Source organism: Falco biarmicus, chromosome 6, assembly GCF_023638135.1.
Source record: "Falco biarmicus isolate bFalBia1 chromosome 6, bFalBia1.pri, whole genome shotgun sequence".
Taxonomy (NCBI): domain Eukaryota; kingdom Metazoa; phylum Chordata; class Aves; order Falconiformes; family Falconidae; genus Falco; species Falco biarmicus.
The window spans coordinates 1452234-1467816 of NC_079293.1; the positions used below are offsets into that span (position 1 = coordinate 1452234).

Below are 15583 nucleotides of genomic sequence, written 5' to 3' on the forward strand. Positions count from 1 at the left end.
CACATCCCCCTCCACAGATAAAATAGGTAAGGTAGTGAATAAACAGGGTAATGCTCTGAACTGGTACCCAGCTGGTACCATAAAGCAGAAACCCTCTTTCTCTCTGTATGTGGGTCTCAAAGCCCACCGAGTGCATACTTCAGGGTTAGCACACAGCACAAACTCTACAAGACTCCTTCAATGCCAGTTTCTGAAGAATGTGACTCAAAGCATCTGCCAGCGATCTTGGCAATTTTCTATGTTCCATCATGCTTTTAATTTCAAAGTCATCATTCATTGTTTTAGCATATATGTATAAAAATAGATACCCGTCCTGCTACCTCCCCCACCAATGCTTGGGAATCCATCCCCATAAGGCACTTACTTATTCCACATGGGCAGAAAGGTACATCTGTAAGTTGCTCCGCTAACTTAAAAGACATACTTTCAGAAGCACAGCGAAGGCCTAAGTAGCTAACTTAATCTTTTGTTCATATACCATTTTTTCACCAGAGGCATCCCAGACCATATTAAAATCCCCAGAGGGTATCTACAGTGAAGATGTCAATCACTGAACATTTTCCTCAAGGACTAGCCCCATTTACTCATTAACTTCCTTGATAAATATTACAACTTTATCACCTTCCATGACACACTTCTTAGTAAAATGTGGATGTTTTTCTGTCAAATCTTCTGTAGACAGCATTGACTTTATTCCAAAATAACCAATACCAGAAAAGTCACTATAAAGACTGACGACACAATGTCCTCAACTCCCATCAACATGCACATGTAAATTAAAAAGTATATCAGACTGCGTTGCAAGTGATATGTTAGTTTAAGATTACAAGGCCTTTCATCTACCTGTTCCATAAAGCTATGATTACACCTAGGCAGTCCTGTGCACTCATTATGGCCAGTCAGAGCCCTACATGATTTCTAATAAAGGTCATCTTGGCCTGTTACAACATCCTGAAGAGCAGGTGGGAGCAATTAATAGATCTGCCTTCAAGCCCTGGATTGACACAAGCCAACAAGGACTTAATTCTCCATTTCATAAGCAGGAATAAATGCAGTGGTACCAGACCATACTGCAGAAACTGGGTCTTGGTTTTTTGTTGTTTAGGAAGCACCCAGAATTTGTCATCGGAAATTTGTCCAAAAGTGCATTACCATTCCGATTCACTGTGAGGTATGAATGGCGACTGGAGGTAGCTCATATGATATACACAGCTTTGAAACACAGAGAGATATTTACCAGACAAAAAATATTGTATAGGTACGTTATGCTCCTATACTTCTAATCTAAGACTTGATTGTATGCTTCTAGGTTTAAATTCTTTGAAATATCCATCTCCTAAGACAAAAGTTGTTAAGACATATAAACTAAAGATTTATTACTTTCATTCAAGACAGTATTTTGGTAGTTTGTTAGTACCTCAAACCGTGTGAAACATTTTCTACCTGATATCCAAAGAAGACCATCCACCACATATCCTGCATGGCATGAGAGCGATCGATCAAAGGACTGTACAAAGGTCCACTTGTTCTTCTTGGGGCAATAGCGTTCCACTGTAGGTAACACTTGACGCAATTCATTTCTGCCCCCTACGGCATAGAGGTATTCATCCACTGCTCCCAGCACGAAGTGTTCCCGACAGTTCTTCATTGGAGCTATCTCAGCCCAAGAGTTAGTGCGGGGGTCATATCGACAGGCAGTTCTCACCGCACAAGTGCGCCCGGTAGAGTGCTCTGCCTCTCCACCAGCTACAAAAAGAAAGTCTCCCATGACAGCAACACAGTGGTGGCTTCTCCCTACAGGCATAGGCGCTAGCTCGCTCCAGTTTGCGATCCCTGCGATATGAACGTTCTCTTGATCTACCGGATTGAAGTACCGCAATTCCTTCACTTTGCAGATTTCACGTTTTTTCCCACCAATTATGTAAAGAGTGTCTGACTGGAAGCGTGGTTTTGTCCTTCTGGTTTGCCAAACTGGCTGTGCATAGACGCTCTGGTGGTAAGCCAAGGCCTCATTAATAAGTGCTGTTGCAGTTTCACTAGCTTGCACAAGAGGATGAGAAAGAGCTACAGTGTGCAGTGTATCCACATCCATAAGGCCAAAGCGGACATACTGGAGAAGTTCATCCATGTACTGGTAGCGGCAGTTATGTTCCAGCCACCTCACAGCCAGCTAAAAGTGGGGGGAGTGGGGTGGGGAGGGAGGAAAGGAGAAACAAGACACCAATTACTTGTGTACAATTCTTGTTAAAATTTGGTCTTTTGAAAACTGCTTGCATTCCAGGAGCAGCTATACACTTGCCTCAGTAGTAATATTTATCAATATAAAAAGCAATTATGAAAGCATATGAGTCAGCATAAAAGCCACCTACTAAAACTCTACCTATAATGTACATAAGAGCATTGTATTGTACCACTCCCCCTAAATAATTTCCTAAGCATTGCTGGATTGCAATACTGCTACGCAATACTCTCACTGTGCAAACCGTTAGCGATGTAGGAGACCGCATTATCCCAGAATCAAGCAGCTGAAGCAATACTATAAATGCAGGGCCTATGGGATCACTGGAGACCATGGGTATATTAGAAAGAAAAGTAGGATTATGGTTAGATGATTAGAAAGAAAAGCTCTTTCTCCCCCCATCTTTCATTCTGTTTATGACAAAATATTGAAGGAATGTAACAAAATACATATTGAATCCTTCAGTATTCTTGTTCCTTCTCCATTTATTTCATTCATAAAGTGGAGAGAAGTGTAAAGGGACCAGAAATTAAGCCGGAGAAGAGGCTCTGCTGGTTTGGGACTGACAGAAAGCAGCAGCAAGGAAGACTCTGAAACTGTCCAGGAATTGTACCAGAGATCAACAGCCAAGATTAAACACAACCTTTAAATTACATACAGAATCCAACCAGGTCTAAAAAGAGGCTTGGAAGGGCCTAAACCATTTCAAGGACTGTAGTATAAGATATTCTTTAAAATCTCCAGTGATTAAGATAGCCAATCTTTCCTCAGGAAAACCATTTCCATGCTCAATTATCCTCTCAGAGAGATTTTCCTTTCACCTATGCAGGAGCTCTAAACCCTTCAACTCATTGCCCCATTTTCCACCTGTGGGTTTATATTCCAGAGCTCTGGAACTCCCAGAGCAACCCTTTGAAATTCATCCATCCTACAGAATGAGCAACAGTTTACTACTTTCCTTTTCTCCTCTGCCTTCGATGCATTTTAACGTGTGTTGCAGTTTCCTCTTCACTGAATCGAAAAGTCTCTCAGTCCGTCTTGGGTCACATTTTCTACACCTCTGGTGTGTGGCTCACAGTTCTCTGTTATTGAAAGGAAATGCTCCTCTTTCTTAATGATTGCTTCTGAAAACTGGATATAATCTTCCTCTTAAGGCTGTAGTAGTAGCAAATAGGAAGGATCTCTTTGTAACAATCTATGCCATTCTTGTTTGTACATCACGAGACTGTCACTGCGCTACAACATCACTGATTCATGTTTAAGCTTATGGCTGAGTACTATACCCACTTCTTTTTTCTGCAGAACCTCCACAAAGTGCCGTGCTTTCTCTGTCATTACTGAACTCTACTATTCACTTCAGGCCACTGCTCCAATCTGTCAAGATCATTCTCAATCCTAATTATATTTTTGAAAGTGCTTGAAGACCATTCCCCCTTTCTGATTGTACAAAAACATAAACCCCATATTATTCTTTCATCCAAGTTATTAACAAAGACATTGACTAGTTCTGGATGAGGACAGACTCCTCTACTTGATATTTCATTTCATTCTGACAAAGAACTCATGGAGCAGAAGTTTGTAACTAGGTGTGCAATAATAACAGTTTCAGCTAAAACTGCCGCGTACTGCTCATGGAAATGTCACATGAAGGAGCTGAAAACAAAGGCTCCTGTTACTCATGGCTTTCATATACACAGAAGTATATAAAATTTATTGCTGCTTCTGTATTCTGTCCAAGAGGGAAGATGACAAAACAAAATCACCTTCTCATTAAGATTAATTTGAAACACTTTCTCCACCGTGCTATTCAACCACTGTTGAACAAAGAATCAATGAAGGGCATCAAAAATTGCAACAGTGGTCCAGTCAGTTAAATGCTGTATTGAGTTTCAAAATATGCATCAGCTACATGTATTCAGAATGGTTACTAAAAATGGCTTTAATTAAATATATTTGAAAGTGTTTATGGACTAGAAATCATTGAGCATTATATCCACATGTTCTAAATCCACCAACTCTGTCAGGTGTCACCTACTGAGTAGTTTTAGGCAACTCCCTACTTCATGTCTTAGGCCATGTGAATCATTCCTCAAAGCCTTCAGAGGCACTTAGCTCTCCTCATTGACTAGACACTTGAAACTGAAGTCAAATTTAGGCCATCTTCATCATGATGAACATACCAAATGCATTCATGCCAACTGAATGACATATGGGTTGCTGTATTAAAAGAGAAGAACTCACAAAACGTGCTTAAAAATTTATCTGTCATCACTTGCATCCAACAGATTTGTTTCTTTTGCTTATAGTTCATGCCCTCACTCACATAAAAAATGGCATCGTGGAGGTATCACCTGTGCCATAACAACAGACACTACAAGACTCTTAAAAGACATGCACTAACATAAACCAGGTCTTCGTAACCACAAGGCTTTTAAAGGAAGTTTAACATTAATGCCTCCTAAGATCTTAGAACTTCATCCTTCCTCTTTCCTCTATCATCCTTCCTCCCTCCCCCCAATAAATACTATATAAATACACAAGCAACACTACATAAATTCATACCATTCAAAGACACAGTATCTGCATTCATCTGTGCATATGGGACGCATGGCAATCTGCAGCAGAAGGGATGGGCATCCCCATTACAATACATTTTCTCCACTGCATGAAGTTTGGCAAAAACAACTTGGTTCATGCTGAGTTAGGTCAGTACTGAGACTATTCCTGGAGCTGTAAAAAAAGGTTTCACTTAAACCAATATTGCTTAACATTTCTCTAAAATCGCAGAATTTCTGATCCACAGCAGCAGTGGTGCAGTGATACAAAGATTCTGCTGGCACTCACAGGAGATGTACAATCTAGTCCTGGTCTTGAACCAAGAAATTTCTCCACCCTTTCCTACACTATTTCATCCCTGTTCATCTGTCCTGCATCTTTATTTATGATAACTTTTTTACCTTTCCAAATTAAATATATTGCAATTTCATTAGGATCCTATACATTCTGCACCTAAAGGTATCTTTGGTCTACACTACCTTCTGACAAGCAACTGCAACAGCAACAGGGAGGGTAAGGTAAATCCCAGGCTGTCGTTTGTGCAGGTTGCTGCTCTTACCAGACTCCACATCTGAGGTCACTTTGCAGTGGAGTACTGCATTTTACTACATTCATTTAGAAAGCAGGGCTAAGAACCCTGCACATCACTATGACCTGGATGGTCTGTAGGCACCTGATAAACAGCAGAGAAACTCTACTGGGTCTTAGGGAGGCAACAAAGGTCTGGGAATCACAACGGGTACAGAAGCTCCTGTCCAAATCAACTCATGCTACTCTTTAACATATTTTTGGCTACAGTATTCCATGTGACCCACACCTTACCTGCGGCACTCCAAGGCAGAGAAAAAGCCGTAAGAGCTAAAAGCTGTAATGTTTTTATCTCCTTGTCTTGCTATTGATAACAATGACTGCTACTCAATTTTAAATACCATAAATTAATTTTGGGACAATTCTTTAAAATAACTGCCAGGAATTTAAGCTACAAATGTAGATATTTCTATGTATATTCATAGAATACAGGACCTAAATTGTGACACAAGGCTACGGAACAGGTCATATGGTTTAGGTCACTCACAAACTCAGCCTTAAGACTACCACACTTGTTATGCAGCACACATTGTTATGGTGGTCTCTAGCAGAACCTAGTGTCTCACACTATGTAGGCATGGAAGAAAGTAGAATTATCGCTGTGGGTGAACAGATATTCTAGTCACTGGATGGTCTGGCAGCTATTGGAAAGCTGGAGAAGTTCAGAAGAATGAAAATTAAGTTCCCAAACAAGTTTTTTGCTTTTAGTAGAAATAGTTACTGATGGACTGTAATACAATTCTACATTTCCTTCAGTGTAGAGGTGGCAAATAAAACTCTCATGAACATATGGCAGAAGTGCCATCCATAGAATTGTATCAGCAAGCACCTGTATATTTATCAATACAAGTTCTACCACCTTTACTCAGTTTTTGTTTAATTCAGACTCAGAAACTTGGTGCCTACAAAGAAACTCCAAAATTCACCCCATCTATACACTAATTAGAGTGACTAATTTTTAGCCTCTTTGGCAGCAGTGACTAGCAACTATAATCAGTATTAGCAAAATAAACTCAAAGTCATTATACACTTTATGACACCGAAAGGAAAGACATTCAGACCTCTGCAAGGAGATACCAATAGCACTTGACATTACAACTGTGTTTAAAACGCAAACAAGTAAGCAAGGCGGGGGGTGGGGGGTGAAGACAGAGACACCATACACAATTTTGAGGTTTAAAATATTTGTATTGCTGCTAAATAATTAAAAAAATAAGTAAAGACTCCTACTCCTAGTGCCATTATAGGCAAATTCTGTTTAAACTGCTAGAAGCTTCTTTTCTATTAATTTTAATGTATGAATATGTGAGAAAAGGAAGCTAAAGCCTAGTGCCTATATCAACTTTAATAAATAATATATTTTGCCATATTCATCTTCTAAACTAAGTAAATGACAAAAGTAGACCCTCAGAAGGACAGGATTTTCAAACCAGATTAATTCCCTTATTCTAAAACCTTAACCCAAAGGATTTTTCTTCTCCAAGGTTACACTACTTGATTTAGCAATGGAGTACCTTCTCAAAACAGAAGAAAACAGACGGAAAAATGTAACATGTCACAGTTGGAGCATACATCGAAGCAGATCTGTATATTGGATTGTGATTTCACTGCATTTCCAGCAGCTGCTTCTGCTTCCAGCATGGTGCTTCAACAGTCCAATTCACACAGCCTCAGAGTGCGGTCCTTCCCTCCCTGCCGTTAATGGTGTATGTGCCACACACATACCACAGCCGCAGAGGACACAGAGGCAGTGGAGGTTAAAGCTGAATTAAGAGTTTCCCTCCTGCAGCAGGCAACCCTGCAATAAATAGTTACCTGGTCTTTTGGGCTGCCAGCTATCCCAGGAAGCGAGAGAGCCCGGCGCGCCTGTGCCTTGCCTGTTCAGCATCCCCCCGCGGCCCTTTGCACGCCACTGTGCTGGGAAACATGCCAGACCTTCACTTGACATCACAGTAAGTTTTCTAACCGGAAAAGCCAAGCTACTTTATGAGTGAAAAGAGCTTGAGACGCTCATTAGACCCAGGTTCACTTAGAAACTACTTTAAGTCACAAAGTCAGTGTAAGGGAAAGTTTATGTCCGCTGCTCTGGAAGGGAAAATGCGCCTCCAAGCCTGGGCTGTGTGGGAGGCAGGGCCAAGGGAACTCCATTAAAGTCATCTTGGTGTGCTCTTTAGTTGATGTATTCATGTTGTAGCTGTGTGGACTGCAAAGGAATTAGGCTAATTTATACCATCTAATGTCTCTAATAACTGAGATGAAGCCAAAAAGTGACAGTAGTGGAAAAAAATGAGGGTTTTGAAGTTGGTTTTGGTTGTTTTGTTGGGATTTTTTTTTTTTTTTTTGGCGGGGGGGGGGGGGTGGAGCAAAAAACAAATAAAAGGAAACAAATTCTATACAGTTTCAAAACAATGAATTCACACTGTCTTATTAAAACAAATGGAAATCTTAAATACAATAACAGAGTGAGCATTCTCATTTTAGGAGAAAGGACAATTTTAAATATGGGAACAAAAGTGGAGAGGGAAGTATTTACCTGGACTGAGATCAGATATATTCAACACAAATTATCCAATTTCTGCATGACAATCTGATGATGATATATACCTGGGAAAGAGAAAGAACCACAAACCTCTTCTTTCAACACAAATCTCATCTGAACAGTCTTTCTGTTGCTTAACATAAGCAAAAAATTTTCAGTCAGAAAAAAAATCAAATTAATACCTTTGTATCATTAGCATATTGGGCAGTGCTATAGACCTGCTCCTATTGATCAATAACCAGAAAGAGTCACAAAAGCAACACAGTTACTACAGCAATCACTCTAAGACACCAAGGTAACTTCAAAAAGCAAAACTTACACTTTACTAGTTCAGTGTTTGAGAACACTAAGAACATATATTTTGGCTTTAGACTTGCACATGATTTGGCCTTTCATTGGATTTTATCTAACTCAGCAAGCCCCAGGTGTTCCAGACTGGAACCTCTTCCCTCAAAGCCACTGTCTATCTCACTTGGCTATTGTCAGCACCACCATGGCTCTTCAAATCTCAAGTCTAGGAGCGGAATCTATGGATAAACCAGGACATTTACTACAGCTCTGAAACAAAGTCCACTGAAGGCTATGGAGAAACTTCCACCTTTTTTCAATGAACAGGGATTTCCAAAGGGCCTGAATTTGGACCTTTAAAGGGTCTTTGTCCTCTCTCTCCAGAGACTATAAAGGACAAAACCGAGAGGGTTTAGGATATTCATTTAACCATTTTAAGTAAAGTCACCTAAATTGGTCTGCACCACCCATTTGAGAATAAAAACATATGGGTGAAGAATTGTTGCTGGGAAAAAACCCAAAACACACATAACACAATTTTTCAAAGCCATGAGTTACACAGGAATATTTTCAGAAGATAGTCGTAACCACACAGCACAGCCTCCAGACTCTCTTTGCAATTCTATCAATCAGGTACTACCTTACAGCTGTGGGCAGCATTGAAAATGAGTGGCTCAAGCCTAAATGCAGGACAGCCTTAAAGACAGAAATCTTTTTCTTTTTATTTTGAATTTAAAACATGCATAAAAATAAGACTGTAAGGAGCTGCATGTAGAACAATCAAAATTATGAGGTATTTGCATTTCTTTTGCACCTTAAGCCAAACAACTACAAAATTATGCATAGGATTCTCTCAGTCTGAACACAGTAAATATTAATAATCTCTGAATCAGCAGTCAAATGCCTTTTGCCCCTGAACTCTGAAGAGAGACTTTCCAACTCAAAAAGTTGTAGTACAGTGACTGAGACCATATTTACAAGGCATCAAGCTGAGGCATATACGTGTAGCCTGTGAAAATAAGGCTGTGCCATCCCCCCACCCTCTTTACACAGGGACATTTTAAAATTACCTGTTTGTCAGTTTTACAAATGTGTGTCTACGTCAGCAGCCCCCTGTGTGGCGCTGCGTTAGCAAGAAGGCATGCTTTCATTTGCACGTTCTGATTTTACAATCAGAATTAAAACATTTGCTCTGTTCAGGGTGAGTTGGTAAACAGGGATTTTAAATTTTTTTTTTTTTTTTTTTTTTTATAATGTGAAAAATGAAAGAAAAATGTTCCTCTAGATGTATTATGCCTTTGGGCTCCATTTGAGGGAAGGCAAAAAAGACAGAGAAAGCTACTGTGAAGGTCACAGAGTGAAAGAACTTCCTCAGGGCACAGAATAAATTAAATCCCAAGGAAAAAATAAAATGTGATTTCCAGAGTGTGAGGCACAAACTCAAAATGACAATGATTGACAGCCAAACTATATCCGTGCAATATCGAAGACTGCACGTTCTCATTTACCTCAGTGTAGCCAGCAAGCGCCCATTAAACATCCGTCTGATGCCCAAATTAACCTTCTTGGCAAACTGAAAGAGGCACAAACTATCATAATCAACCTTTCATTATCACAGCAGCCTCTAGTTAAAGGGTCAGAATAATTGTGCCATCAGAGCCCTGATTGTTTTCAATCAACAGACGACTGGAGTGACAGCTCAGTGATGGAGTAGTTTGATGAAACCGCACCAGGCCTAATCAGAGCAGATGAAAGGAAGGCATGATTGGTGCAAATGAACAGTCGTGCCTCTCTTTTTCATTTACAATCTGAAATTACTCTTAAATTTACAGGGTTTTTTCTCCCTTATGAGTACCTCTGAAAGAATGTTTGACTTATTATGAGTTCTGACAGTGCAGAGTTATAAAACACAGGTAGGGTTTTCAGCCCAGGCTTTAAGTGGGTATTCAGCATAATTTTAACAAATTCACTCTTGAAAAGCACAAAATGACTAAAGACTTCCAGTGACCTAACCTTTCAGTGCCGTTTGATTAGCAGAACAATTTATCATGGCTCACATTCTTCATGATAAGAGAAGATTAAAAAAATGGGCAAGGATGTCTTGCAAATGTTTTCTTTTAGCCAATATATTTATTGTGTTATTGCTCTCCTGCTCTCTCTCACACACACATGCATACAAAAGAAAAAAACATTAAAGAACACTGCATTAATAACCCTTTCCCTCTTAGAATAAATAATAGAATCCAAGCAAGGGACTGTTTGGAGATGAAACCAGAGACCAATTATAATGCCACTGACAGCATCAATATTTAGCTTTCTGGTGGGTTGGGTTGTTCAGTCCCATACTCTAAAGGATGGGAAATTAATCGATCCCAGTAGGTGTTTCTTACCTTATTCATAGGCACAGAATCAGAGTGCCTCACAAGTTAATATTAAGAAGAAAAAAAAAAAAAAAAAAGAAAAAAAAATGGAGACTGCTTAGACAAAATTTGGAAAGAATGAAAGATTCAAGTTTCTTGTACTGCCTCAGCTGCAGTTCACTTCCCCTGACAGCTTCGTCCAGCTCCAGCCAGTGGCTTCCCAGCCTCACAATGGCGCTCTAAGCAAGGTGCGCTAAACCAAAGGACGTCTTTGTACCTCTGAAGGAAGTGTTTCAAGTGACGAGTGGTAAATCTGTGATCTTGGTCATCATAAGGTGTTCTCTAGTTTGTCAAGCATCAAAAAATGCACATCAGTGTTCAAGTCAGCACACCAAAACAAAAATAACAGCTTAGAAGCAAAATTTAATATTTACCTGAAGGGGGAGCGGATAGGGAAGATTGATCCAAACACCAAAGGCTTTCAAAAAAATTTTTCCTGTACCTTTTCCTCACACTACAGAATGGAAGTTTTAATTCCTTGAAAGTTTGGGGCTGTAAGCAGAACATTAATCTAAATGGAGAACACGTAAATTCCCTCAGCTGAAGAAGCTGTGCGCAGGCTTGCACATCCTTGCTGACACAGAGGATACCATTTTCACTTCTTCCTGTTTAATTTACTGAAGTCTACCGTTGATGTAAGTTGGTTGAAAGGACCAGACTCTCTGACGCTTTTTCTTTGTATAGGGAGGAAAGTCTTACTACCCTCAGGTAGCATGAAGCCTCCAAGCCTCCAATTAAGGAAGATCTATTAGCTTTAAGTCCAATATAAAAGAAGCATAACAAAAGTTGCCCAGTCTGCCAGTGATTTGGCAAGTACTTCCCTCCAGTGCTTCCACCCAGTTAACAGCTGAGTTTCACTGTTCCTCCTGTTTCAAATATTACAACACCCAACCTTTTCCAAGTATAAAGACACCGTTCAAATTATATACATATGGATTTAGTCAACTCTTGGGAATCACCCCAAACCATTCCTAATGTGCCAATGAAGAAAGGAAGTAAAAGTTTAGGAAGATGCCGCCTTGTGCTTTGTCGGATGGAGCACAAAGAAGTCTCAGGAGCAAACATGCTACTCTCTACACAGCTAGCAAAGTCTTACATTCACATTTCCCCACCACAAGAATCACACCACATATTCAAAGATGCTGTCATTCTGCTATTCGTCCCCAACTCCTACCCAGCCATTCCCACACCAGTGCTAGACTCCTGCTTCAGCTCTGTCACTGGCTTTGTGTGAGAGGGGGACCCTGAAGTGCATTCCCAAACTGGAGTGTGAGAGCACAGCTGGCAGGAAAGACAAAATATGTGTCTCTGCAGACCCAGCCATAATCACTGCCACCCAGTCACAGACCCACAGCTTCCCAGATGGACAGAGTCTGGAGGACTGAGGGATCGGACAGTAGGCTCAGGCAATAGCAAGGGAAGCCAAATATACATGAGTTATGAGTTGAGGAAACACATGGCCCAAAAGGAAGACTGAAGAACCCCAAGGTTTATTAGATTTGGAAAGTGAAAGCACTTGTTGGTGTATGTCCCTCTGACTTCTCAGTCTCTGCGAGAGCTGTGGATCTGGCTAGAGTACTCTTCGGGAAGCTCTTGATGGGCTAAACAAGAAGTGCTAGGGGTTCTGCTGGTTGAGATCTACGTGATGTCAAGATGACAACCTTCAACCTTCGGACCATCAGCCCTGCAGTCTGTAGCCACTTTCCAAGAGGCAGAAGTTTGATTTTGATCTTTCAGCACTGAATAACACGCACAAGCAGAGTTGTTGGCTAAAGTCTGTCTAGCAGTATGAATAATGCGTTTCATGACATTATACTTCTGCTTAAAGTAGAAGTAGATAATGCAGCTGTATTAATAGCAAACGTTTATCAAAATTAATGACATTAAAATGAATCACAGTGTATTAAAAATACTTCTTAATTTTTCTTAAGCATTGATCTATCTTCTTAAAACATTTAAGCTGTAAGGTATCAATCACCAGTTGCCCAATTTCCTCACAAGGCCGCTAGAAAAAAAAATATTGTCCTGCACAGTCTTCAAAAAGTATAAGGGAGACGTATTTCTTAGTCATAATTAAACAGCTCAGTAGCAATTTTAACAGTTGTATTTCCATCTCAGAAATTTTTAATAAATGTTACTGCACAACACCCTTGTGAGGAAGGGAGGAATTCTCCTTCCCAAAGACAAACACTCCACCAAGAAAATACAGTTCCATTCTCAGTCCAGTGCTTTACCACAAGCTTCCTTCCTGCCTGGTGCTACATAATAATACTGGCCTTCCCAAAAGGGACATTATTTTATCAAAAATGTTGTAAGAGAGACAGCATTAGCTTCATTTTTTATGTATGTTTCTTACGAAACAGGGAATAAAATGTCTAGTTTTATAACAAGTTAAGAATAGAATGTATGTGTTTCAAAACTGTATTCACGTCTTTTACACATTTCATCCAATGCATTTATTTTACCATTTCCTATATTGACTGGAAATAAGACTAGACAGAAGCCTACCTAGAAAACATTGACTAACCTCAAAAAAAATATTCCAGCTTTTTAGACTTGCAATAAAATAACTATGATAAAAAATCAGCTTTACAAAAGGCTAGCTGAGTTAAATTAATATATGACATTATATATTCATAATTTTATATAGCATATATAATATATATAATAAGGCATCATATTAAAAGCCAAGAGTTGCTATAATGGAAAAACTAAACTTTTCATCTACTCAAGCTCAACGTGAAGTAAGGTAGGGACAGAAGGTAAACTCTCAGCTGTTGTAAATTATCACAGCTCATGGAAGCTTGCCATTTTACACCTTCTGGGGAATCTGAACTTCAAAATTATATAGCACTTTCCTTCCAAGTATCTCAAAGCAATTTATAAGCAGTAAAACTCGGGCTTCTCTGAGCAAAGTGTACATTTCAACCGTTTTCCTAACATGGGAACTAAGAGAAGGAAAAATTAAGTGATATGGCAGAAGACAGCTGACATATAATCAAAATCTTCTGTCCCCTCAAGCTGTCCACAACTGAGTCTCTTTACTCCACTACCAAAATCTCCTGTGGAGATATTTGTGCTCCATGCCACTGAGCAAAACCTGGTGAGATGCAGGTATCTGAAACTGAGGAAAAAACAGATCACTAAATATCATCTGATGAAAGTATCTGAGGCATTTTTGCAGCTGAAGAGTACATCTCACAGAGGCAAGAAATCACTGCATTTTTTCTTAACCGTCTTGAGGCAGCAAAGACAAAACTATCCCAGTGTGCTTCAAGAGAAGCGTGTTCTTGTGCGATCAAGTCCTCAAACTAGCCTTGTTTCCTTTACAGTCTTTTAGACCTTCTCTACAAAGGCAGATCTACAAATGTGCTTCTTGAACCAAACCCATTCTTCTGCCGTGATGGAACGAACAAACAAGACCCAGTGCAACTCCTAGCAACGACACTCCATATGTACAATTGTGCGCTTAAAACCTGTACGAGCTAGCGTGCAGTCCCTATTGCAACAGACTTTACAGCCATCCCCCTACTGACACACACTCTATTTTGCTGTGCACTGCAATGACTGTCACACCTGGGAGTGTACACAAATAAAACAAATGAGCTGGGACTGATCACACTGGAAAGGCTTTACTTACTCCTGCAATCAAAGTAAATTTTGTTTTAACAAGATTATCAGAGTGTGGAGGGTGAAAATCCATTCAGAGCAAGCAAAGCCCAAAATATGGCACCTGGCGATAGAACCTTGCTTTTCTCCTTTCAAAAAGGTCCAGCCACAGAAAGTTAGAAACAACAAGCAAGCCCCTCCACCACAAACATTCCTAAAATGTAGCTTCATAGGTTACTAAAACTTACAGAGCTAACAGATCTGCATCTCTAAAAACCGGATTAAATGGCAAGAAGCTCTGAGGTAACGACTTCTTGCCATCCATTTTCTAACTCATCACAAAAATACTCAAGTTTGGACCCTCAATCATTTGTTGTGATGGTAAAATCAACATTGCTAGATGCTTCACCTCTGTCTGATAAGTTTTTCTGAAGTTGCAATGAACAGAAGCTTATCTCTTCATAAACACAGCTGTCTAACTAGGCCCTTAACTGTGATTTGATTTCAGTTTAAGGAGATCACAGTTTACAATAGGATTTCTCTTCTCAGAGTGAGAACAGAGCACATGGGAGGAAGACCAAGAGGATCTCCCCAGCAGCCATCACTTCAAAATCTAGAATTTGTCATTTTTATTTTTAGAGGAAACATTCAGGCTGACATCAAACACACTGAAACTTTGCAGAGCTGCATTCAGCATTAAAATTAGTTGCCGTTATGTAATTATAAGTGGAAATTACAATCTTCCAATGTCTGATACACTGTTTTTATTGCTATTCCTCTCTTGTTATTTTTCCCCCTGAAATATATTTTAGAAGTATAGTGGATGTCTATGGAGACAGGCAACTACAAGCTTTCATCAGTAAAAATTGTTAGAAAATGAAATAGGCACAAAATCGACAAAATTCTTAAGAATGCAATTCAGCTCTGTGAAAATTAGTCTAAATGATTCTTGAATGTAGAAAAATTCCTATTCCTTTCTTCCTTATTGTTAGGGTATAATTTTCTATGGATTTAATAGGCAAATCCAACAAATCACATAAAATGTGTCATCTTCTATAATAATCTTGACAATAGCTATACAGGACTTGTATGTCATTAATATCTTAGGTCACACACAAAAATGTACATCAAAATACATATTCTCCTTGGTTGGTTTATATATATGTATGCTCTCAACATGCCATGATACTACAAAATCGCCAAGGTCAATTTTTCCAAGTGAAATCACCAGGTGGTTTTATTATTTTTTTAAACGAGTGCTATCAGCAGCACCTTCATAAGAACTTTGTTTCTGGTTTGTTCTGCTTTAGTATCTTAATGAACCAACTAAACCCTCTGACAAGA

At 39.5% G+C, this 15583-nt stretch overlaps 1 protein-coding gene across 5 annotated transcripts in view; it reads right to left on the minus strand.

Moving 5' to 3' along the window:
• The window catches only part of KLHL32 (kelch like family member 32), a 129359-nt gene that overhangs the window by 15308 nt on the left and 98468 nt on the right, over positions 1 to 15583 (minus strand). For all 5 annotated transcript variants that reach the window (XM_056344369.1, XM_056344370.1, XM_056344367.1 and 2 more), the window contains one exon: positions 1444 to 2170. In XM_056344369.1, coding sequence (XP_056200344.1) covers positions 1444 to 2170 — 727 coding nt within the window. The remainder of the gene's footprint in view (positions 1 to 1443; positions 2171 to 15583) is intronic.